Source organism: Tamandua tetradactyla, chromosome 1, assembly GCF_023851605.1.
Source record: "Tamandua tetradactyla isolate mTamTet1 chromosome 1, mTamTet1.pri, whole genome shotgun sequence".
NCBI classification, from domain to species: Eukaryota; Metazoa; Chordata; class Mammalia; order Pilosa; family Myrmecophagidae; genus Tamandua; species Tamandua tetradactyla.
Window position 1 is genome coordinate 3,140,748 of NC_135327.1, and position 25,021 is coordinate 3,165,768.

The following is a 25,021-nucleotide window of genomic DNA, read 5'->3' on the forward strand; positions in this document are numbered from 1 at the left end:
GGGAGCACTAGAGACAGATACGAAGACAGAAGAGAGAGGTGTGGAGAAGAGTGTAGAAAGGAAGAGTGTGAGTAAAGGTAAAAAGAAGGAAAATTAGATATGACATATAAAATCTAGAAGGCAAAATAGTAGAAGAAAGTACTACCCATACAGTAATAACACTGAATGTTAATGGATTAAACTCTCCAATCAAAAGACATAGTCTGGCAGAATGGATTAAAAAACAGGACCCATCTATATGCTGTCTCTACTCAAAGGACAAGAGGACAAGGGCACAAATGAACATTTACACACCAATGTTTATAGCAGCATTATTAACAATTACCAAGAGATGGAAACAGCCAAAATGTCCATCAACAGACAGTTGGCTAAACAAACTGTGACATTTACATAAGATGGAATATTATGCAGTTTTAAGACATAATAAACTTATGAAGTATGTAACAACATGAATGGACCTTAAGGACATTATGCTGAGTGTGATTAGCCAGAAACAAAAGGACAAATACTGTATGGTCTCACTGATATGAACTGACATTAGTGAATAAACTTGGAATATTTCCTTGGTAACAGACCATCAGGAGATAGAAATAGGGTAAGATATTGGGTAATTGGAGCTGAAGGGATACAGATTGTCAACAGAACTGAATATAAAAACTCAGAAATGGACAGCACAATACTACCTAACTGTAATACAATTATGTTAAAACACTGAATGAAGCTGCATATGAGAATGATAGAAGGAGGAGGGCTGGGGCATAAATGAAATCACAAAGAAAGATAGACGATAAAGATTGAGATGATGTAATCTAGGAATGCCTAGAGTGTATAATGATAGTGACTAAATGTACAAATTAAAAAAATGTTTTTGCATGAGGAAGAACAAAAGAATGTCATTACTGCAGTGTGCTGAAAATAGACGATACTTAATATTTTAAAATTTCAACTAATGTGTGAGACTAAAGCAAAAAATGTTTATTTGGTACAAATCCATACTTTGACTAGTGCATCTCCTAATATAACTTCTGTAGATAGTTGATTGAACACCTTCAGTACATGGAAATTTGTATAGCACATGAGATTTTGTTGGTTTGTCCAGGTGATGCCCTGAATCCCAGAGTGATTTGATCTGTGAGTGGAAAAGTATTTGCAAAGTCCCCTTCGGGGAATGGTGAGAACGGGGGAAAACTCAACTTTCCCAAGTTGAATTCTTGATATTCTCACAAGCAGTGTGGACAACCAAAGCTATAGGCTGAGCCCCCAGTCTTGGGTGTTGTTCATATGAAACTTAACCCCACAGGGTCAAGCCTACTTAAAATTAAGCCTAAGAGCCACCCCCAAGAGAACCTCTTTTGTTGCTCAGATGTGGCCTCTCTCTCCAGCCAACACAGCAAGCAGACTCACCACCCTCCCCCTGTCTGCATGGGACATGACTACCAGGGGTGTGGATCCTCCTGGCAGCATGGGACAGAAATCCCAGAATAAGCTGACATTCAGCATCAAGGGATTGAGAAAAACTCTAGAATGAGCTGAGACCCAACATCAAGGGATTGAGAAAACCCTTCTTGACTGAAACGGGGAAGAGTGAAATGAGACAAAGTGTCAACGGCTGAGAGATTCCAAACAGAGTTGAGAGGTTATCCTGGAGGTTATTCTTATGCATTAAGTAGATATCACCTTGTTATCCAAGATGTAATGGAGAGGCTGGAGGGAACTGCCTGAAAATGTAGAGCTGTGTTCCAGTAGCCATGTGTCTTGATAATGATTGTATAATGATATAACTTTCACAATGTGACTGTGTGATTGTGAAAACCTTGTGTCTGATGTGCCTTTTATCTACCTTGTCAACAGATGAGAGGAACATATGGAATAGAAATGAGTAATAAGGGGAACAAGTGTTAAAATAGATTTAGTTTGAAATGCTAGTGATCAATGAAAGGGATCAGTAAGGGGTATGGCCTCTAAAATTTTTTTTTTTCTGTTTGTTATATTTTTCTGTTGTCTTTTTATTTCTTTTTCTGAATTGATGCTAATGTTCTGGGAAATGATCATGGTGATGAATATGCAACTATGTGATGATATTGTGAATTGCTGAGTGTATGTGTTGGGAATGTTTGTTTCTTGTAATTTTTTTTTAATTAATAAAATTTAAAAAATAAATAAATAAAAAAACATAACAACATATAAACACAAACATTCTTACCACATGATCATTCCATTCTTGGTATATAATCAATAACTCGCAATATCATCACATAGTTGTATATTCATCACCATGATCATTTCTTACTCCAGAAAAAGAAATAAAAAGAAAAAAGAAAAAACCTCATACATACCATACCTCATACCCCTTCCTCTCATTGACTGCTAGTATTTCCATCTACTCAATATATTTTAGCCTTTGTTTTCCCTATTTTTTCCGTACCCCTTACCACTCCCTTTCATTGGTCACTAGCATTTCAATCTACTCAATTTATTTTAACACTTGTTCCCCCTATTATTTATTTATTTTTAATCCCTATGTTTTACTCATCTGTCCATACCATAGATAAACGGAGCATCAGACACAAGGTTTTCACAATCACACAGTCACATTGCAACAGCTGTATCATTATACAATCATCTTCAAGAAACATGGCTACTGGAACACAGCTCTACATTCTCAGGCAGTTCCCTCCAGCCTCTCCATTACATCTTGACTAACAAGGTGTTATCTATATAATGCATAAAAATAACCTCCAGGATAACCTCTCGACTCTTTTTGGAATCTCTCAGCCACTGATACTTTATTTTGTCTCATTTCTCTCTTCCCCTTTTCGGTCGGAAAGGTTTTCTCAGTCCCTTGATGCTGAGTCTCAGCTCATTCTAGGATTTCTGTCCCACGTTGCCAGGAAGGTCCACACCCCTGGGAGTCAGGTCCCACGTAGAGAGGGGGAGGGCAGTGAGTTTGCTTGTTGTCATGCCAAAATGATTTACATACAATCTTCTTGATATACAACATCTGTGGGTAAATTTCTTCCTGCATTTTTCTGTATCATGATTTTACACTTATTTTTCCAAACTTACAATTGGAAGAGGTTGTTTTCCTGGGCCAGTTATTTGGAGATGGCTCCTGTGGATGTGAGGAAGAATTAGGGTGGCCTGCGTCACAAATGACAAGTTCTCTCCTCTACTGCCATGGGAGCCTCTCCATAATTCTTTGTCCCATTTCTTCTTTTTCTCCGAACCAGACCAAATCCAGGAAGTCTTCTTTGGCTAATGCTATTCACCCCAGTTCCCACCCTCACTTTTACAAAGAATGAGCACAGCTTTTTACCTCAGGGCAAACGCTTATTCCCAGAAGGGTGTTTTGCTGATGCTTCCTGAGCTTTGCTGTCACCTCTGAATGGCTCTGCCTACCTTAGCAGCTTTTGGAAAACTTCACACATACTCTGAAGTCTATGATTATTTTCCTCTCCTGGTTTTGCTAAAAATGGAGTTTGTGGATTTTTCTCTTCCATTCTGCTTGCTGCTTTGCTATGATTTCTCAGGGAGTCATTTTCCTATGCCTGTTATCTTACTGGATCCCAGTCAACAATTTTGAGACGTAAGCAAAGCAGCTATTAGTGCTGTCCCGTGGTCCACGTGATGCAGCAGAGGCTCTGAGTCTCGGGGTGCTGTGGGGGGCTCGAGGACCAGCACTGGGGGCTGTCTGGTCACAGAGCACCATGGGTCAGTCTCTCCTGTCCTCCTCATCAGCCCAGCCGGACACAGGACGGCAGGAGGTGAGAGGTTGGGGTCTGACTGCATTATTTTTTCCACTCGAACGTGCCAAGACTGCTGGTTCGGAGCCAAGGAGCCACCTGGCCAGACCTGGGGAGATGCCAGGCATGGAGGCTTCCTGCAGCCCCTCTCCTCCAGCACCCACTGCCCCAGCAGCGTCTCGCCTCCCAGAAAAGGTCTGGTGGAATTAGCCGGGGAAAGCTGGCGACAAGCTCCAGCCCAGCCCTGGTACATCTGGGCAGCTGCCTCCAGCCTCTGGGCTTTTTGCCCACCACATTCCCTGCATACATCCTGGCTGTGCTGGAGGATGGCTTTATTCCAGCTGAGATCCTGGCTTATTGGAGAGCCGGAAATCGTCCACCCTACAGATATGCCCCCGTCTATACAGGCTCTGGTGTCAGAGAACGCCATTTCCACTATGCCTCTGCTTCTGACCCAGAGATGCTTTTTCTAGTCCAAGTGGGGAGATTTGCCTTCTTTCTCTCCTCTAAATCCTCAATAAAGAGGCTAGGACAGTGCTAATAAATCAATGCCTGGTTAAGTGTGTGCTGACTTCTAGAATTAGACTTCATCCTCTTGTTAAGCGTCTCACTGTCGGCTCTAGAGGCCCTTGAACTTCTTCTCCTTGAACTTTCCCACCCTGAACTACAGGAGGAGGTCCCGTCACTGTCCCCTGCTACAGGTGAGGAAACTGAGGCTCAGAGTGGAGAAAGTACCCTATCCTGCATCCAACCAACACAGAGAACATCTAGACAAAAAAGGTTCAAAGATGTGTTAGTTTTTCCTGTATAGCAGAACCCCCCAAAATATCCATTACTTAGAACATCAAATCTGCATTTTTCTTACTCCCAGGTATGCAGGTGGGATAGTCTCTGCTTTAGGCCACAGGTCAGGTTCAGATCTGCTCCAGGAGTGGCAGGGGCCAGGAAGGCCAAATGGAAGCCTCTGGCTCTGCAGGAGGCCCCCAGCCTGGCGGCACAGCTTCACTCCACATTTCCCAGCGCCTGCTCCCCAATAACGCTCTGACAGGCTCTTTCCTGAGCCCACAGCGCTCTTCTCAAGGCACCGTGCTGAACTTTCTTGCTGAAGTTAGCCTTGGTGAACTTTCTCAGAGCTGCACTGCGGCCTTAACCACCTGCCCTCCCTCCTGCCCTCCCTGGCTCACTTGCTCCCTCCTCCTTCCTTCCTTCCTCTCTCCCCCTCGCTGACTCCTCGGCTCCCTCCTTACTCCCTGCCCTGGCATTTCCCCTGATAACTCGCTTTTGCACCATCCCATCTCGGTTGCTTTGTCGGAGGGCCTGGACCAATACACCTTGGAGAAGCCAAAGGGAAGAGAGAGAGATGGTCTTCCAGGCAGGGAGACAGCACAGCAAAAGCCCCAGGCTGGGAAGGGCCAGTGCGTTTTTAGCATAAGGGGGGACATCAGCTCGCTTCCCAAAAGCGCGACAAATTCCCCTGTTCTTGCTTATCCCAGGAAGGGCTGTGTGACCCGGGTAAAGTTGTTGAGCCTCTCTGGGCCTCGGTTTCACCATCTGTAAATTGGGGATAATAACAGTTCCCACTTTGTAGAATCTTTGTGGTGACTAAACGAGTTATTATGAGAAAGGGTTTAGAACGGCCCAAGTTACCAACCAACTAAATTTAGAGCTGTAATTACAAAAGCATTTAAACCTCCTGATGGGTCTGCTTCTCAGCTTTGAAGAAGGCATCTCCCATAAACTTGTCCTTTTCTGACGCAGTTTGTCTGTGGGCTTTGGGAGACAGATGTGGACTGGCCTGACCCTGGGAAGAGAAGATCTTCCAGGCCAGCAGGCTGTGCGGTGAAAGGACTGCCCTTTCCCGGCAAAGTCTCCCACTTCCTGGGGTCAGGACTTGACACTGCCCTCGTTACCCTCCCACACCAGAGAAGGGAGCGCGGTTGGGGTGGGGAGAGCGGCCTGGGCGGTCTCGTCTCTACGGGACGATGGACACCTGGACACGCTGAGTGGATGCGTGGATGCTTGTCCCTGGGCGGCAGTCAGTCCTGCTAACCCTGGGTGGAGAAGGACTCCTCCTGAGAGCCCACCTCGTGTGTGGCTCCACTTTCAGGTGTCGCCCATGCCATCCCCACTACCTGCAACAAGCCCATTTCACAGACAAGGTAGTTGAGGCTCAAAAACTGAGTGACTTGCTTAGGGCCATCCGACGTGGGCTTCTCACTTGGCTGCCCTTTTGTGGGGGGCCTGGGGGCCAGCCTGGGACAGTCTTCCCACCTCCCAACCCCCACCCCACCAGCCTGGCCCTAGCGGTGTCCTTTCGGTCTTCACAGGTCGGGGGGAGTTTGGAATTCCTGCTAATCTTCCTGCAAGATGCCAGAGCCAGCTGGCTGGATGTGCTGTTAACCTGACAGATGTTGCAAGTCTGAGCTGCAATGAAAGTAAAAATAATAAAGCGAAGCATCTCTGAATGCTCCCCAGGGCGGTCCTTCTCTCATCCAGTCCTCACCCAGCCGCACTGGAAGGGTATCTCAGACAGGAATGTTTTTGGCTGCAAGTAAGAGAAAATCTGACTCATGGCGATTTAAACAGCACAGACATTTGATTTTCTCGTAAAGCAAGAAGCCTAGAGATAAGCGGCTCCAGGCTGGTGGATTCTGCAGCTCTGGTTTCGGGCGCTGCAATTCTCCTGGACGTCATTTCACCACGGCCCCACCACACCACCTCATACCATGGCCCTCGAAGCAGAAAAGAGACAAACGGGGGGCGGAAAAGAATTTCCCCAGAAGCCGTGACTAATGTCCAGAAGTGACCACAGGGCCCCTCCTGGGCTGTTGCCGCAGAGAGGGCTGTCATTGACTGGCTCTGTGGGATGGCGGTTTGCTCCTGGGAAGGGACGGCCACCTTCCCGAAATGCTGGCCCAATTCCTGACAAAGTCAGGTTCTGCTAGCAAAGCAGAAGCCTGGGCCCAACACGTCCCCTCTCTGCTCTGTGAGCAGCTGAGTTGCCGCCTTCGCCAGGAGATTTCACACCTGAGTGGAAGTGGGGAGAGGGGTGTGCTGTTTGGGGGGAGGAGGGCTCTGACTCAAGGGATGCCGGACTGCTGCGAAGCCAGGTTGGGGGTAGAAGAATGAACATTTATTCAGTACCTACTGTGTGCCAGGCCCTGTGCTGGCACATTTAATTTAGCCTCGCAGGGAGGGCTGTTCTTCCCGTTTTTCAGATGAGAAAACTGAGACCGAGTCCCGATTGCACATACAGTGAAAAGCATAAGTGGGATCATGTGAACAGCTGATAACTTCCTCTGACGCTGTGCACCAGGCCCTGGGTAAGTGGGCTGCCTGGACCAGCCAGCGACTTCTCCCTGTAACCCCATGTGGTTCTTTCCCCTGTCCCACCGATGACGAGCCGAGGCTCAGAGTGGAACAGATTACCCAGGTCATGTAGTTCAGCAGTGGCCCAGCTCTGTTGCAAACCCCACTGCCAGGAGGCTGTCCCATGGAGCTCCCCAAATTTGGAGAAAACCCTCCAGTCCTTCTCTGCAGCCTTTTTGGGATTGTTGGCTCCACCGGCGGATAACTGAATAAATAAACAAGAGGATCAGGAAACTCCTTTTGCCCCTTGCTGCTGTGAACCCACTGAGGCTGCATGAGCATCATTTGACTTCTGTGACAGCAAACATTAAACAGGCAAATAAATGAATCTTTAATATGAAAGCAGGGAATTTTAAGTACAGTCAAGAAAAAAAATAAAACAGATTGAGGCAATAGAGAGTTATGAGTGGATTCTTTTGATGCGGTGGTCAGGGAGGGCTTCTTGGAGGAGATGACAGTTGAGCAGAGACAGAGGGATGTGCAAGAACAAGGGGAGTTGTACAAGTTTCCAAGGGCAGACTGTGCCAGGCTGAGGGAACAGCAGGTATAAAGGTCCTGAGATGAGAGCGGGGTGGCATGTTGGGGGAAGGATGGGAGACCAAGGTGGCTGGAGTAGAGTGGGTGAGGGTTCGGGTGGGAGAGATGAGGTCAGGGAAGTAGGGTGGGGGCAAGCAGTCATGCTGGTCCTTGTAGGAACTTGCAAGAACTGGGCTTTTGCTCTTAGTGAGGTGGGAGGGAGAGAGTTCTGAGCAGGCTGCTGCACCAGGATGTGACTTAGGTTCGAGCAGAATCTTCTCAGCTACTGTGGGGCGAGTGGACCGTCGGGGTGAGCACAGGAGCTCAGGGATGAGTGACAGCTACTCAGGGTTCGGCCGGGGAGATGAACTGACACCTGCCTGCGGGGAAGCCTGGCTGGACTGGGTTCTAGACACTGGGCTAGGTTAGGTTCTAAAGCAGGAGTAGATTAGGTTCAAGATTCAGCTAAGGAACCAGGATCAGAGAGGTGAAGTTACCTGCTCAAGGTCAATGACGGGGGCGGACCTGGAGCACACCTGTGTGAGGCCGCACCTTCCAGCTGGGGCCCCAGTATGGTCTCTTGCAGAGCTGCCAGCACAGGGGCTGGTCCCCTAAGTGCCAGGTAATTGTGACAAAGCCCCCTGCTTCCGGAGCCTCTCCCACGTGCCAGTACAGGGCCAGGAGCTTCACTCTCAGTCTGTCTGTCCCTCCCAGCAGACGCGGACATCAGGACACGGAGGAGATGGGGTGTCCAGCCAATGAGGGGCTGGTAGGGACTGGCCTTCCCTGCAGTGACCACGCTTGCTGCTGCGTCTGCAAACTGAGGGTGAGCTGGTGACCCCGCCTCCTGCTGTGCAACGAGGGGCTTGGAACAAGGCGCCCCTCAGAGCCCCGCAGCTCTGATGTTTCCTAATCATCATTACCGCAAAAATAAGGCTCCGTACCCAGCACGCTTTCTGCTCCCCAAGATCCCACTTCGTCCTCATAGGACTCCCGTGCTATCAGGAACCCCACATTTCAGAAGATCAAGTGACCTGCCCTAAGCGACTGGCGGGTGGAGGGCACCAGGGCTGTCCCTTGCAGCGGGGCCGCTGTCGGTCAATACACTTTCTGCCACCAAGGCATATGGATGTAATACAACAGTTAATGCTTCTTGAGCCCCTACTGTATGCCACGCAGTTCACTTTGCATCACTGAATCCTTACAAGGACCCTGCGAGGAAGTGACTGCCTTTATGCCCTTTTACAAATAGGGAAACTGAGGCATTGAGAGGTTAAGTGTCCAAATTTATACAGCCAGTGAGTGGCAGAGCTGGGACCTGAATGCTGAGTCTGCCCCTGGGCCCCCTGGAGGGCTGATGCTGCAGACACCACGTGGTTCCAGCCCAGGCCCCCAGAAAAGCTCAAGGGTCTCTACCAAGTCCGGGTGGGGCCTGGCAGGAGAAGGGCCCTGCGGAGGGAGGCGGGAGATCCTGGAAAAGCTCCTGGCTCCTCCTTACAGCCTCCTCCTCCCACCCAGTCCTTCCCATCTCGCTGCCTTCCTACCCCCATGTCCGCTCCAGCCCCATACCCTCCCACCGTGTCTCTCCCCTCCCTCATGTCTCCCCCCACCTCCTCCCCCTCGCCTCTCCTGTCTGCGTCCCCACAGGACCCCGCCTCCGCAGAGCTCCTCTTTTCCCTAAACCACCCCTCCCATCCTATCACCACCCTCCCCGCAGCAGCCCGCCCCCTCTCCCCTCCCTCCCCTCCCTCATTTTCCACAGAGTCCCTTCCCTCCGGAGGTGGGGGCTGTCTCCACGGGGCTGCTGGGGGGGCGCCCCCCCTAACTCCGAGGGATCAGCTGGCCGCGTCCCCGCCCCCATCGGCCCCGGCGGGGGGGGGGGCCCGGGGCGGAGTGAGTCACCTGGAGCGGCCCCGCCCGCCCCGCCCCCCGCCCGACCCCGCGTCCAGTCCCGCCGCCGCCCGTCTGCGCCCGGCCATGGCCTGGGCCCTGCTCCTCGGCCTCCTCGGCCTCCTGGCCGCGCTGCTGCTGCTGAGCCGCCGGCGCTCGCGGTGAGTGTCCCCGGGGCGCGCTGCCCCGGCCCGGCGAAGCGGGCGTCTCGGCGGCTTCCCGCGGAGCGCAGCCCCCGCCGGCCCCTCGGCGGGACCCGCGGAAAGGGCTCCGGGACTGACCCCACCTTCCCCGGGGGGGACTGACCCCTCTTCCCTTCGGGGGGTCTGACCCCACCTTACCCGGGGGACCTGACCCCACTTCCCCTCAGGGGTACTGACCCCACCTTCCCCGGGGGGGGGACTGACCCCTCTTCCCTTCGGGCAGCCTGAGCCCACCTTCCCCGTGTGACATGGCCCCACCTTCCCCCAAGGAGACTGACCCCACCTTCCCCGGGGAACCTGACCCCACTTCCCCTCGGGGGGACTGACCCCACCTTCCCCGGGGGGACTGACCCCACCTTCCCCGGGGGGCCTGACCCCACCTTCCCCGGGGGGGGACTGACCCCTCTTCCCTTCGGGCAGCCTGAGCCCACCTTCCCCGGGTGACATGGCCCCACCTTCCCCCAAGGAGACTGACCCCACCTTCCGGGGGAACCTGACCCCACTTCCCCTCGGGGGGACTGACCCCACCTTCCCCAGGGGGCCTGACCCCACTTCCCCTCGGGGGGACTGACCCCTCTTCCCCGGGGAGCCTGACACCACATTCCCCAGGGGGGACTGACCCTGTAGTGGGGCGTACCAACAGAAAGACCACACAATATCAAATTGCAAGCCAATTAGGAGTCTTTATTAGCCGGCCAGCGACTGCCTCAGCAATCCCAAGGAGGATTCAGAGAGCAGCCCCGTGGGGCTTGCAGGGTGGGCTTATAAAAGCTGAGACCACAAGCTTATTCACAGAAGCAGAGAAGTGGCATTAGTTTCCCAGACCCACGTCCTGGTTTTGCAGCTGTAAGCAAGCAAGCTTATGTACAGAAGCAAAGGGTGCTCTTAGCTTTTGCAAAAACAGGTTTGTGTGACTCCCACATCCTGACCCCATTACCGGGTGTTCTTCATGGCTCTGGGGTGGACTTTCCACTCAGCTGGGGTCGAGCTCCTGATCCCCTACATTCCCCACTGGTTTTTAGGAAAGAATCAAATCATTGTTCTTGTGTGGGGATGTGGTGATAGCGGGTTTGCAAGACCAGGAATTTTATTGTTCGTATTCTTTTTTTTAATATATGCTCTCAGACAGTTTTTTATACAGGGTCCGAATATTAAGCCTAATAATATGAGAATGAGTGGTCCCGTTATGGTGGTTTAGAGTGTGGTTGGCCGTGGGGACCAGGAAAACAAATTTTTATACCAGTTGGTTTCAGTTTTTCAGCGCTCCTCGTGCTCTCGTGACCTGGCACGGACTAGGGACAGACTATAACCTGGTGAGGGTTTTTCCCCATGACCCCCGCCAGGGATGTCAGGGGGACCCAGAGGGGTTTCTGGAAAGTCTTATCTTTGGTGGATCCTCGGTTCGCTGGACGGTTCATTTTCCGGGGAACTGGTCCGGGGCAGCCTCCTTGACCTGGGTGTGATGAATCCAGTGTCGTTTTCCCGCCAACTTTTACTGCTGTCGGGGTTGTGAGGATCACTGGCAGGGGTCCCGTCCGCTGGCCCTCCAAGGTGGCCGGCTGAAGCTGTTCATTCAGATTAGATCTCTGGACTGCACCTGAAATAGATCTTTGTTAGGGGCAGGATTTGTTGGCCCCGGATAGGCTGCCTTCACCAGTTCCCGGGTGTGCTGGGCGGTAGATTGCAGGGCCTGTAATGATTTAGAAGAGAATGGTTATTTAATTCCGCTATTTTCTCTTTCCCCAATTTAGGAATTAGTTGGGGTGGTGGCCCAAACATGATTTCATATGGGGTAATTCCCTTAACATAGGGAGTACATCTGGTCCTTCGGAGGGTAAATGGAAGGAGACTCACCCAGTTTTTGCCAGTCTTGAGCTGTAGTTTATTCAAAGTTTCTTATATCGCTGTATTTATTTTCTTAACTTGCCCTGAACTCTGTGGCCTGTAAATATAATATAATTTCCATTTGATTCTTAATATTTTTGCTAACAATTGGGTACTTTGGGCGATGAACGCCGGCCCATTATTGGACCCCATTGCAGTCGGGAGGCCAAATCGGGGGACAATTTCGGACACTAACTTTTTCACTACTATCTGTACTGTCTCAGTTTTGGTAGGAAATGCCTCTATCCATCCGGAGAACGTGTCAATGAAAACCAGCAAGTATTTGTATCCATATGAGCCAGGTATTATTTCCGTGAAGTCCGTTTCCCACTTCTCTCCTGGGGCTTGTCCTCTTTGCCTGATTACTTGGGGTATCTCCTTTCCCCCGCTGGGATTTACCTGGGCGCAGATGTGGCATCACGATGACACCTGCTGGGCGTGGCGCTACAAACGGGGAATGTAGTAGTCCCTCTGCAAGAGTTCAGTTAGTTTCGTGCTGCCCAGGTGTGTACTTTGGTGAACCTGGGCAATCAAATTGTGCCCCAAATACTCTGGCACTAGGATCCTCCCGTCCGGAAGAATTTCCCAACCATCGGATCTGTTCTAGTGTCCAAAGTTTTGCCCAGTTTAATTTCTTCCCCAGTATATTTCGGAGGGCTCGGCAGTACCCATCCCAGTAAAACAGGAAGTATCTGCAGCATCCCCACTGGTTTTTGGGCAACTTCCTTTGCCATTCTATCAGCCAGGGCATTTCCTTTGGCAATTTGGGTTTCGGCAGTCTGATGTCCTTTGCAATGTACAATGGCTGCCTTTTTTGGTAACCAGATAGCCTCTAGTAAGGCCAGTATGTCTGGTGTATTTTTTATTTCCTTTCCACCCGATGTTAAAAGTCCCCCCTCCTGAGATAGTGCCGCATGGACATGCGCAGTTGCGAAGGCGTATCTGCTGTCCAGGTAGGTGTTGACAATCTTCCCCTTTCCCCACCTTAGAGCCTGGGTCAGGGCTATTAGTTTGGCCTTTTGGGCTGAAGTCCCATGTCCTAGAGCCCGGGCCCAGATGACCCGGTCCGCAGTTGCCACCGCTGCCCCTGCATACCTGATTCCCTCTCAGATGTAATTGCTTCCGTCTATATATACTTTTTCATCAGGATTTGGCCAGGGGTTGTCGGTGAGGCCAGCCCTCAGGTTGGTGAGGGATGCCAGGACCTCACAGCAGTCATGGATGGGCACGGACGGGTTATCATTCAGGAGTAAGGTGGCGGGGTTAAGGGCCATTGTTTTCAGGAAGCGAATTCCCCGGGGGATCTAGTAGCAGAACTTGATATTGGGTTATCCGGGCATTTGAGAGGCATGTCTAGGGAGGGCTTTTTAGTAATGTTTCTACTGAATGTGGAGCCACTATTTGTAAGTCTTGCCCTAGAGTTAATTTGGATGCCTCTTTAAGCAAAATAGTGGTGGTGGCAATGGCCCGGAGGCAGTTTGGCCATCTGGCTGCTACATAGTCTAGCCTATTAGACAGGTAGGCAACCGGCCTTTTCCATGGTCCTAATATTTGGGTTAGGACTCCTTTTGCTATTTCCTGAGCCTCGGCAACATGCAGTTGAAGAGGTTTTGACAGGTCAGGCAAGGTTAAGGCAGGAGCGCTTATAAGCACCTGTTTCAGTGTTTTAAAAGCCTTTTGCTCAGTTTCAGTCCAGGTTAGAGTTTCGTCTTTTCCCCCTGTGCTGGTATACAAGGGCTTGGCTATTTCTGCAAATCTGGGAATCCAGAATCGGCACTATCCAACTGCCCCCAGGAATTCCTGTATCTGCCTCTTTGTCTTTGGTTGGGGTATCCTTAAGATAGCTTCAACTGTACTTGAGGATAGTATCCTCTTTCCTTCCTTTAGTTTGTATCCTAAGTATGTTGCCCAATTGGTGCAGAGTTGGGCTTTTTTTTAGCTGAAACCGGGTAGCCTAACTGGGCTATTTCTACCAGCTCGGACAGCACCTTTCCCTCAAATCCTTCCAATTTTTGCAATTTCTCCTTGTATCTGGGGCTGACTGGGTAACAAATGCTATATTTACAGCTCACCTGTTTTCAGGCACCTCTGGATCTGTGGGGGTGTACAAGCACTGTGCCTCAGGGAGGCATTCAAGAAAAGTGGCCGGGGATTTGTCCAGGTTTTGTATGGTTTCACTTACCCGAGCTAAGTTGGTCGGCTCTCTGGCCACCGCGTGTATCCCCCAGAGCAGAGTCTGGCGATACCGACTGAGAGCCTCCTTACCTCTGTCAGTGTTGGGGTCCCACCCCGGACGGGTGGAGGGGAACACAGCCTCTAATCAGGTTGGCTCGGCAGTAGGCTGTCCATCAGGTCCAAGAATTTCCTCTCCTCTCGGCCAGGTCTCGTTCCTCGGAGGTGAAAAGGGTCTGGAAGAGCTATTGGCAGTCATCCCAGGTGGGCTGGTGGGTAAAAAAGTCTCCCAGAGGGAGATGAGTCCTTGGAGTTTTTCGGAGAAAGAGGGATTCTGGTTTTTCCAGTTATACAGATTACTGGAGGAAAAGGGGACATAGTCCATGAAAGATGGGCGGTCGTCCCCCAGGGCAGGGCCAGCCTGTCTCAAGGGTAAATTGGGGTGCCGGAAGAATCTGGTGACTGTCCACCAGAGGAGGGTGGTAAGCAGAGCCACTGCTGCTATGAGGGGGCTGAATGTCGCCTCCCGGCTCTCAGAGGGGCTGATCGCCGCCTCTCGGCCGCTTCTCCCCTCTGGTCTCAGAGGGGCAGTGGGGCTATTGGATATAGGGGAGGGTCCATTAAGAGTGGCTCCTCTGGTGGTCTCGTCAGTACTGGGGCCCTATTAGTCTTTTCTTTCTGAGTGTTTTTCAGTATGAGGGCTGTTTGGCTTTGGTGGGGGGTCTTCCTTTTTGGGACTCCAGGCAAGACCGTAACCACTTGGGTTTTTCTGTTAAAATTTCAATTTAAATTAGTGTATAGGGGATTTGTTCAGAGTGACCGGGGTTACCAAAGACAATTCTCTGAACCTTTATGTGCTAAATTGAGGTCTGTAGTGCCTTCTGGAGGCCATTCAGTTCCAAAGGCCGGCCACTCCCATGAGCCAAAAAGCTCAAAGTGGAAACCATCTGTGGAGGCTCCGTAATCCTTTGCCTTCCGCTGGAAGTCCTGGAAATTCTTAAGAAAACATTTAAGAGGGGTGCACGGGGAAGACTTAGACTGGCCCATAGTAGCAACAAGGAGGAAAGTAGCGAGGATTGGGAGACACAAAATACCATACGACGACACCAGCAACGGGATGAGCAAATCAGACACCAGTGATCCCGAGCCACGTCTTGCTACGGGGCCTGACCACGGAAGGAACGCAGTGTGCAGCCTTCCAGGTGGTCCCCAAATGGATCCAAACAAATGCTATACTCACCAGTGAGATTTCCAGAAAAGAACGACTCCACCAATTTCTGCGTAGTTTTGGAGTCCGGGGAATCGGCCCGGTTCCCGGTCCTTACCTGGGGCGGAGGAACGTCTCTCCGAGGCCTTCCCCTAGGTCGGACCCCAGTTGCAGGGCGACTCCCCTGACCTCTGGCCACCAAATGTCCCGTTAGGGACGATCTCGCTGGGGCCTCCAAATGTAGTGGGGTGCATCAACAGAAAGACCACACAATATCAAATTGCAAGCCAATTAGGAGTCTTTATTAGCCGGCCAGCGACTGCCTCAGCAATCCCAAGGAGGATTCAGAGAGCAGCACTGTGGGGCTTGCAGGGTGGGCTTATAAAGGCTGAAACAGCAAGCTTATACACAGAAGCAGAGAAGTGGCGTTAGTTTCACAGACCCACGTCCTGGTTTTGCAGCTGTAAGCAAGCAAGCTTATGTACAGAAGCAAAGGGTGCTATTAGCTTTTGCAAAAACAGGTTTGTGTGACTCCCACATCCTGACCCCATTACCGGTGTTTCCACTCAGCTGGGGTCGAGCTCCTGATCCCCTACAACCCCACCTTCCTCGGGGGGACCTAACCCCACCTTCCCCGGGGAGTCTGACCCCATATTCCCCGGGGGAGACTTACCACACCTTCCCCGTGGGGGGGTGGGTACTGACCCCACTTCCCCCCAGGGGAGGCCCAGGCCAAGCCGCCGCTGCCAGGAGGGCACCCGGGAGGGGGGGGTCCTGGGTCCCCGGGGGGGGTGTCTTTGGGGCGAGCCCGCAGTGCGCAGGTGCGGAGTGGGCGTGTGGTGGGGAGTGGGCGCGCGGGTGGGGAGTGGGCGCGCGGGTGGGGAGTGGGCGTGCGGTGGGGAGTGGGCGTGCGATGGGGAGTGGGCGCGCGGGTGGGGAGTGGGCGCGCGGGTGGGGAGTGGGCGTGCGGTGGGGAGTGGGCGTGCGGGTGGGGAGTGGACGCGCAGACAGGGTCGGCGGCCCCGGGGAAGAGGCCTTTGCCCGCTGCCCCCCCACCCGGATCCTGCCCTACTGGAACCCCCACCCCGCTCTCAGCAGCCCGCGGGCGGCCCCTAGCCCCTTACACAGACCAAAGAGTGGAGGCCGGGGAGGGCCGGGTGCCAGCTCGAGTTTCCATCTGTGGGGAAGAGACTGAGGCCCCCAGCCCAAACAGGATGGAACACGGCTGCTGGTTCCCGAAGGCGTTCCCTTTCCACTGAGAATTCTGATTTAGGAGAACAAGTAAAATTCATACACCTTCTATTATGGAGATGACAGTGGATCTTCGTCTTTTTGTTAAATATTTTTTAATTAATTCAAATTGCACAAGGAAGAGTTGAATACATTTGATTTTTTTTTTAAAGTAATAATTATCTACTTACAGATAAGATTTAAATCCTGTAACCCACCCTATTCCCAGACCCTTCCTGTTGATCAATCTGGGGAGGAATCTTCCAGATTTTAAAAAAGATAAATTTTTGTTTTTAAAGAGTAATTTTAGATTTACAGAAAAGTTGTAGAGATAACGCAAAGAGTTCCCGTCTGTCTCTCCCCCAGTTTCCCCAGTTGTTAACGTCTCATGTTTCCATGCTGCATGTATCACCAGTAACGCCAACTGGCCTGTCACTATTAACTAAACTCCAGGCTATTTGGACTCCACCAGTTTTTCCGTTAACTCCTCTTTCCGTTCCAGGATCCAGTCCAGGCCACCACCTGGCCTTTCCTTGTCATATCTCCTCAGTCACCACAGATGTACTAAAAATTACTCTTACACACGTAGATGTGAGCCTAGAGATTGCAAGGCAGTGTCTGTGTGGCGTGTGGGTGTGCCGAAGTCAGTGTCGGGAAATTCCAGACGCATAGGAAACTTTATTTTTAAACAATATATTCGTTGAATTTTAAAACAAAAAGCTCGATATGGTTTTCTTTCACGTCCAGTCACCTTTTCAGGTGAAATTTAAAACCATGTGTTCCATCATTTGCCCAAAAAGAGCATCTACTGCCGACAACAAGCAAAATGAGGCATAAGATTCCCTTTGAAGGAATGAATTGTATTTCCTAAATTGCCAGGCTTTTGGGTCACTCTGTATAGAGATGTTTTCACACTGTTCGTTTGCATTCTTCACTGTGGATTTTAGTTTTGACATCCATCTGTGTTGCTACGTAAAGATGTAATTCGTTCTTTTTAACCTTCTGAGTTATGAGTCCATAATCTGAGTCAGGCGCAGGGTCTTTTTTTTTCTGCTCACCCATGTCCCTGTTGTTCATAGGCTCTTAGGTTGTTTCCAGGGTTTTCAGTGTTTCAGGTGAGCAGGCTGGGATTTTTCTGTGGGGCCTCTGACCTGCCTTTCGCTTTGGGGCAGGTGGCGGCAGGTGGGGGCAGCCATAAGGTACATGGGTTCTGGGAGGCAGGCTGTCTCCCAGCATGCCTGTCTTGAGGAAATTCCCAGCCTGTGGGGATATGAACAAGTCGAGTGGCCGCTTTCTGCCTCAGTTTCCCAATCTTTAAAATGGGGATGATGACGATCATAATGGATGCAGGTGGAGTTGCTGGGTTAGAGGGAATGCACTTTTAACAAGAGAGCTAATTTAACTTTGGGGGAATGGGTCAAATTTTTGCAACTGTTTGCTGCTTCAGAGGATCAACCAGTGGGAGTTGGGGAGAAGGTTGGGGGCAGAGGTCCTGGAAGGTTGGGGGCAGAGCCCTCACAGGGACCCCAATTTACCATGAATCCCAGATCCCCAATTTCTTTCTTTCCCCCCCCACTTGGCAAGGGGGCACTTTGTTACCCCCTTTTTACAGAGGAGAAGACTGAGGCTCAGAGTGTTCGAGCAACTCTCCCACGCTTTGCCTGGGGTGAAATCTGGGCTGCAAGAATTTTTAATTTCAGGCAAAATGAAATTCTACTTTTCCAGCGCGTTATCTTGGCAGGGTGAACACTCAAAAGTCTTAGAACCTTGTAACCCTAAGACATAAGGAGGTGCAGTGCTCCCCAGGAGATTGTTAAGGAAGGACAATCAGGTGTCCGAAAAAGAGGTGCCTGACCCTGATGCTGGGTGGTCAGTTGACCCAAAGCAGGGGTTGAAATAAGCAAGGTGTTCTACCCACCTGGTCTTACTCCTGCCTACTGGCCAATCTCGAAATCATTATCATCAGCTGCACCTGACCGCTGAGCCTTGAAAGGGTTAATTGACTTTCCCAGGGTCACACAGCAATTATATTCCCCATCTTGTCAGTTCCAAAATTCATGCTTTCCGGGTAAAAGCACCGCTTCAGTTAGAAAGCTGCTGTCTTTATCTTTGACATTGTTGATCACTGTTTTTTCCTTTTAACTTTGACCTTTTTAATTATGAAGCATTTCAACGATAGAGAAAAATAGAAATAGTGTAGTGAACCCCTGTGCACTCACCCCTTGATAAGACAATTAAAGGTAAAAACATTTATAGCCGTCATGTTTCACCACTCGATATTTCAGAATGCACATAAAAAAAACATTGACAACCACAATTCCATGATCCCGCCTGAGAAATAATTCATAATATATCAACTGTTCCCCAATCCAAATTCAAATCTCTGCAATTGCAGCAAGAATTTTTTTAATTTAATTTTTTTTATTTTTTTAAAAAATGTAACAACAAACAAACGCAAACATTCTTAACATATGATTATTGCATTCTGCATATATAATCAGTAATTCACAATATCATCACATAGTTGCATATTCATCATCTTGATAATTTCTTAGAACATTTGCATCAATTCAGAAAAAGAAATAAAAGGACAACAGAAAAAAATTCATACATACCATACCCTTTACCCCTCCCTTTCATTGATCACTAGCATCTCAATCTAAGTTTATTTTAACATTTGTTCCCCCTATTATTTATTTTTATTCCATTAGTTTTACTCGTCTGTTAATAAGGTAGATAAAAGGAACATCAGACACAAGGTTTTCACAATCACAGAGTCTCACTGTGAAAGCTATATCATTGTTCAATCATCCTCAAGAAACATGGCTACTGGAACACAGCTCTACATTTTCAGGCAGTTCCCTCCAGCCTCTCCATTACATCTTGAATAACAAGGTGATATCTGTTGAATGCGTAAGAATAACCTCCAGGATAACCTCTCAGCTCTGCTTGTAATCTCTCAGCCATCGACACTTTATTTTGTCTCATTTCACTCTTCCCCCTTTTGGTCGAGAAGGTTTTCTCAGTCCCTTGGTGCTGAGTCCCAGCTCATTCTAGGATTTCTGTCCCACATTGCCAGGAAGGTCCACACCCCTGGGAGTTGTGTCCCACGTAGAGATGGGGAGGGTGGTGGGTTTGCCTGTCATGTTGGCTGAGAAAGGCCACATCTGAGCAACAAAAGAAGTTCTCTTGGGGTGACTCTTAGGCCTAATTGTAAGTAGGCTTAGCTTATCCTTTGCGGGGTTAAGTTTCTTATGAACAAACCCCAAGTTTGGGGGCTCAGTCTATTGCTTTGGTTGTACCCACTGCTTGTGAGACTATCAAGAATTCTCCACTTGGGGAAGTTGAATTTTCCCCCTTTCTCACCATTCCCCCAAGGGGACTTTGCAAATGCCTTTTCACTCACTGTTCAAATCACTCTGGGATTTATCTGGGTATCACTCTGGACAAACCTACAAAATCCCATGCCCTACTCAAGGTTCCATGCACTTATGGTGTTCAATTAAGTTGTCCACAAAAGTTATATTGGGAAATGCACTAGTCAAAATATTAATTTTGTACCAAATAAACATTTTTTGCTTTAGTCTCACACATAAGTTAAAGTTTTAAAATATGAATTACCATCTTTTTTCAACACCCTGCATTACTGACATTCCTTTGTTCTTCCTCATGCAAAACATTTTTAAATTTGCACATTTAGTCACTATCATTATACACTCTAGGCATTCCTAGAGTATACCATCTCAGTCTTTATCATATAGCTTTCCTTCTGATTTCATTTGGCGGCAAGGATTTTTAAGCCCAGTATAACTGTGGCCCCCCCAGGGCTTGGGGTGTGTGTGAGTGTCCTGTTGGTGAGGACAGGGCTGGGATTTAGGACTCTGATTTCTGGACCCACTGAAGCTAATTACCTGTCCTGTGGGTATCGGAAGTAGCCTCTTATTTTCCAGGACTCAGTTTCCCCACCTGCATTCTGAGGTGGTTTCCAAGCTGATGTCTCAGGACTCCACGCCTGGCCGGGCTGACGCACTTCTACAGGCCTTTGGGTTAGTGGAGCTGCTGCAGGGAGCAGTGGGGCGGGGTGTGGGGTGGACAAGCCACGGTGGCATCAGGTAGCACCAAAGGCTGTTCTGGGTCCCTGTAAATGCTCTGCAGGACACAGAATTTCTAGGGACATGTAAATCTGTTTCCTTCCAATATGCAGTGATCAGAGGTCACAAAATGATGATCTGTGCTTGATTTCAGTCCCAGGTGGTACAAGTGGAGAAAGTTAGGGGATTCTGCATACATAAATCCAGATTTCCAGCTTCTTATGAAAAATTGGAAGATTCAGCATCACATGTCTGGCCCACAGTAGTTGACTAGACCTTGCCACAGTCCCCACCACTCCCTAATGCCTCCCAACCTACAGCTGTTTTTTGGTTTGTTTTGTTTTTTCATGGCATTTAATCTACTATTTTTTCTTAGGTTGAGAAATCTGTGCCTGTTTCAAAAACCAGAAAACAAACTAGAGCAAGATGACCACATGCTTTTTCTACGCAGTGCCAGGCAAGGGGGTGGGGGGATGTGGACAGAAATTGGGCAGATCCCCAGTTCAGTGTGTGGGTGAGCCCTGGGGGCAGGATGGATGAAGCAGGTTAGAGAGAAACTCAGGTTGTTCCAACCCCACTGGGCAGAAACCAGCCCCAACCTTCCCCATTAAATTCTCCCTAAGCCTGACATCCTGCACTGAGTTGAGACTATTGGACAGAGAGGCTGGACAATCCGCTAACCTTGCACAGCTGGGAGATGCCACCTCGGCTCAGGCAGAGCATGCTACCTGTCAGCCACATACCCTGCGCGGCCTCTTTAACTCTCCTGCCACCCTGGGGGGCAGGTGCCATTCACTGAGCAGCGACTCGTCCATCTAACAGATCCCCCTGCCATGGCTGGGCGCTATTCTAAGCTGGGGGACAACAGGCCCCTGCTGTCCTGGAACTTCTGTCCAGTGGATGTGTGATGCTTTGAGGGTCCTGAGCCTCTGGCCTGCATCCGAAAGGGTTGAGTGGGGGAGGGGGGCGGGGCAGGTGGTAGGGGTCTGTGGGGGGCCTACGAGCAGAGATCAGGCAGGTGTTGGGAGGCCCATATGCTGAGATAAAGGTCCAGGGGAGACCTAGTTAAGGTGTCCTGGCATCTGCCCCTGGGTGGGGTGGAAGTCAGCTTCTGCGGGCAGGATCTGGGTGTGGGAGAGGCGGCGCCCCCGTTCCCAAGCCCGATGCCCGGCGTGGGCAGTGGCTGAGGCTGGGACGGCGGCCCAAAGCTGAACCCCTCCCCTCTGGACCCCCTTGGCCCCGGCGCCCAGACTCCCGCTTCCTGCCTTTGTCGGCGCCTCCTCCCGACTTCTCTGGGGAAAGAGGAGACCAGATATAACCCGCCACTGGCGGGGCGGCCGGGGCAGTGGGGCAGGGCAGGGCAGCCTGGGGGGAAAGCCCAGGCCCGGGCTGGCCCATGACCGAGGCCCCTCTGCCTCTGCTTCTCACCTGCGGCTTGGGGGTGGAAACGCCTGCTTGGGGTGATCGGGGCATCGGAGGGTGGGCTCGGCACCCGGGCCTGAGGCGGAAACCCCGCTCTTCTCGACGTGCCCTTATGCGAGCAGCATGGCCTCCCTGAGCCTCAGTTTCGTCCTCTGTGAAATGGGCAGGTTAGGGGGACGAGTCACGATGCTAATGGAGCCAAGTCCCCGGTGCTGCGCTTCACATGGACTCCGTAAGTGTCAGCCACATCACCAAGCAAAGGGCCACCTGGAAACGCCTCACAGAGCGGGTGTATGTAGTTGGTGCTCAATCGTGGTCCTGCTTCTCGCGTCCACCCCAGCTGCCCCCCACTTACTAGGTGCCAGGCACACGGCCTCCATCCCCATTGCAGCCCCACGTGGTCAGAACTGTTGTCGTTCCCATTTTACAGATGTGAAAACTGAGGCACAGAGAAGCTAAGTCGCTTGTCTACGTCTCACAAGCAGCAGCTGAGGTCAGGATCTCAGATCCTGCACTTGTGTCACCATGCGCCCAGGCCTCTGATCCAAAAGCCACTCCTCCTGTGTCTGCCTCCCTGGGCTCCGAGCGGGACTTCCAGAGACTGGTGCCCATGGGCCGGCTGCTTACTTCAGCCCCGTGCTCTGCCACTGGCCCGTTTCCTTTAAATGGAGCTTTGGGGAGAAGATGCCTTCACCTGGTGGCTGACGAAGAGATGGGGGAAAGGACCACCTGATACCTCCTTGGAATCCCAGAGCTCCGGCTTCACAAGTCCCTGTTTGGGCTGGAGCAGCTGGTCTGGAGGCGGACAGTGGGCTCAGCGCAGAGTGGGGCTGGTCTGGGGGCGGACAGTGGGCTCAGCGCAGAGTGGGGCTGGTCTGGAGGCAGACAGTGGGCTCAGCGCAGAGTGGGGCTGGTCTGGGGGCAGACAGTGGGCTCAGCGCAGAGTGGGGCTGGTCTGGGGGCGGACAGTGGGCTCAGCGCAGAGTGGGGCTGGTCTGGAGGCGGACGGTGGGCTCAGCACAGGGTGGGGCTGGTCTGGAGGCGGACAGTGGGCTCAGCGCAGAGTGGGGCTGGTCTGGGGGTGGACAGTGGGCTCAGCGCAGAGTGGGGCTGGTCTGGGGGCGGACAGTGGGCTCAGCGCAGAGTGGGGCTGGTCTGGGGGCGGACAGTGGGCTCAGCACAGAGTGGGGCTGGGGAGAGGAGCTCTGCTTCTGCTGCCTGCACTCCCCAAGCACCTGGCAACCACAGGCTTTTCTGTTTCTAGGGATTTGCCTCTTCTGGACAATTCATATAAATGGACCCACACAGTATGTGGTCTTTGGTGTCTGGCTTCTTTCACTCAGCAAGTTTTTGAGGTTCATCCGTGGTGTAACTTTATGAATACTTCATTCCTTTTTAGGCTGGTTAGCATTCCACTATGTGGCTAGACCACATTTCGTTTATCCATTCCTCAGTTTCTGCTTTTTGACTATGATAAATAATGGTGCTGTGAACATTTGTGTACATATTTTTATATGAACAGGTTTTCAGTCCTTTGAGGGTGCAGTTGTGGGATCTTATGGTAGCTCTGTTCTGACCCTTTTGAGAAACCGGCGTGGTTCCCAGAGCAGCTGCACCGTTTCACATCCCCACCCGCGGTGCCCCAGGGTTCCAGGCCCTCCGCTTTTCCCACACTTGCTGCTATCTGGTTTTTGGTTACAGTCATCCTGGTGGAGACACATGACGTGCGCATCTTTTCATGCACTTATTGGTCTTTCCTCTGTCTTCCCTGGAGAAATGTCTGTATGAATCCTTTATCTCTTTTAAAACTGGGTTGTCATTTTATTATTTAGCTGTATCTCCTTTATTTTCTTCACCACACTCCTCACTCTAAAGAGTTTTCTACTTTGTTTTATGTCTGTCCTCCCCCTCTAGTACCCAAGCCCCAAGGGCGCCCCATTCACTGCTGTATGACCAGCAGCATTAGTGCTGGCTCAGAGGTGATGTGTGCTGAATGAATGAATGGATGAATGAATCCATAGTCAGAAGAAGAGATGTCACAGCTCACTCATTCATTCATTCGCTCGCTCACTCATTCACTCGGCAGACAGGTGTCTGGGGCCTTGTGCGTTCCTGAGGCTTGGAGAACACTAAGACAGGGTCCCTAGCCTGGGCTTAGAGACCTCCAAGCAGCCCACCGAGCCCCTGCTTTTGGGAAGCCCGTTTTTCCTTCATGACCATGCCTCTCCTCAGCAAACAGCCCCTCCCGCAGGGGATGCCGGGTGAGGATGACACGAGACGTTCCAGTGTGAATAGTTATCTTCTGATGCAGAACGAATTGCCACAACCTCAGCAGCTTTAAACAACACCATTTATTATCTGAAGGTGCAATGGGTCAGAAGCAGAGCTGGTGCAGCTGGATTTTCTGTTCAGAGTCTCACAAGGCCAGAACCAGCCCTGGCCAGGGAGCCTTCCTCTTGGGAGGCTCTGGGGAAGAATTTGGCCGAATCCATTTCCTTGCAGGTGCAGAAATGAGGTCCCTATTTCCTTGCTCACTGTCAGCTGAGGTCTGCTCTCATCTCATAGAGGCTAGCTCCATTCCTTGCCAGGGGGCCCTGTCCATCTTCAAAGCCAGCCACAGAGAGTCTCCTCATGTTGAGTCCCTCTCACGCTTGGACTCTCTCGCCAGGATGAGTGCTGTCCCTTTAGCCCCACCCACCTGATTAGGCCCGGCCCACCAGGGATTGCCATTCATTAAGTCAGCTGGGCCATTTATGCCCCTCTCAATGGGAGGGGGTTGTACAAGGGTATGGGTCATGGCAGGTCATCTTAGAATTCTGCCCACACAGCTATAAATATTGTTATAGTCTCAGAGGAGACCTCTGATCTCACAGATAACTGTGGACTTGAATGTCACACATACAGCCTCCTTCCTCCATGCCGAGCTAGCGCCTGCATGCTCCTGGGGCATCCCCATGGGCCACTTGAAGTGTCTCAGATACTGAACTGCTGGGGGCAGCCAGGGGCCAGCACCCCAGCAGAGAAACAGGTGCACCCACTTCCTTCTGCTGCCCAGCCATGCTCTCCGGGCTCACCCTTTCTGTGTGGTCATGCGATGACCAAAACCCGGATGGCCTGGCTCAGAGAGAGGACTCTGTCTCTACACAGAGTGCTGAAAGGCTCACACATCCACCTCGACTGGACCCTTTACCACACGCCAGACGCTAACTGCCTCCACCCCACCCCTCCTCATCCTCCTACAGTCCGTTCTCTACACAGAAGCCAGAAGCATCCTGTAAAAACCTAAGCCAAATC

At 51.0% G+C, this 25,021-nt stretch overlaps 1 protein-coding gene and 1 long non-coding RNA gene across 3 annotated transcripts in view; one reads left to right on the forward strand and one right to left on the reverse strand.

Annotated features, from left to right (window-relative positions):
• Window positions 1-9,578: 9,578 nt before the first annotated feature.
• The window catches only part of PTGIS (prostaglandin I2 synthase), a 67,035-nt gene continuing 51,592 nt past the window's right edge, over window positions 9,579-25,021 (forward strand). Inside the window, exon 1 of the mRNA XM_077167105.1 lies at window positions 9,579-9,679. Within this exon, the coding sequence (XP_077023220.1) occupies window positions 9,606-9,679 (74 nt within the window). The 5' untranslated portion in view covers window positions 9,579-9,605. The remainder of the gene's footprint in view (window positions 9,680-25,021) is intronic.
• On the reverse strand, window positions 10,385-15,534 carry LOC143688790 (uncharacterized). Of its 2 annotated transcripts, none has more exons than XR_013178315.1 (2): window positions 15,103-15,534; window positions 10,385-14,046 (listed from the first exon to the last, which is right to left on the reverse strand). It is a non-coding gene; the product is annotated as an uncharacterized LOC143688790 (long non-coding RNA). The 2 variants fall into 2 exon arrangements; XR_013178314.1 differs by having other exon boundaries at window positions 15,018-15,534.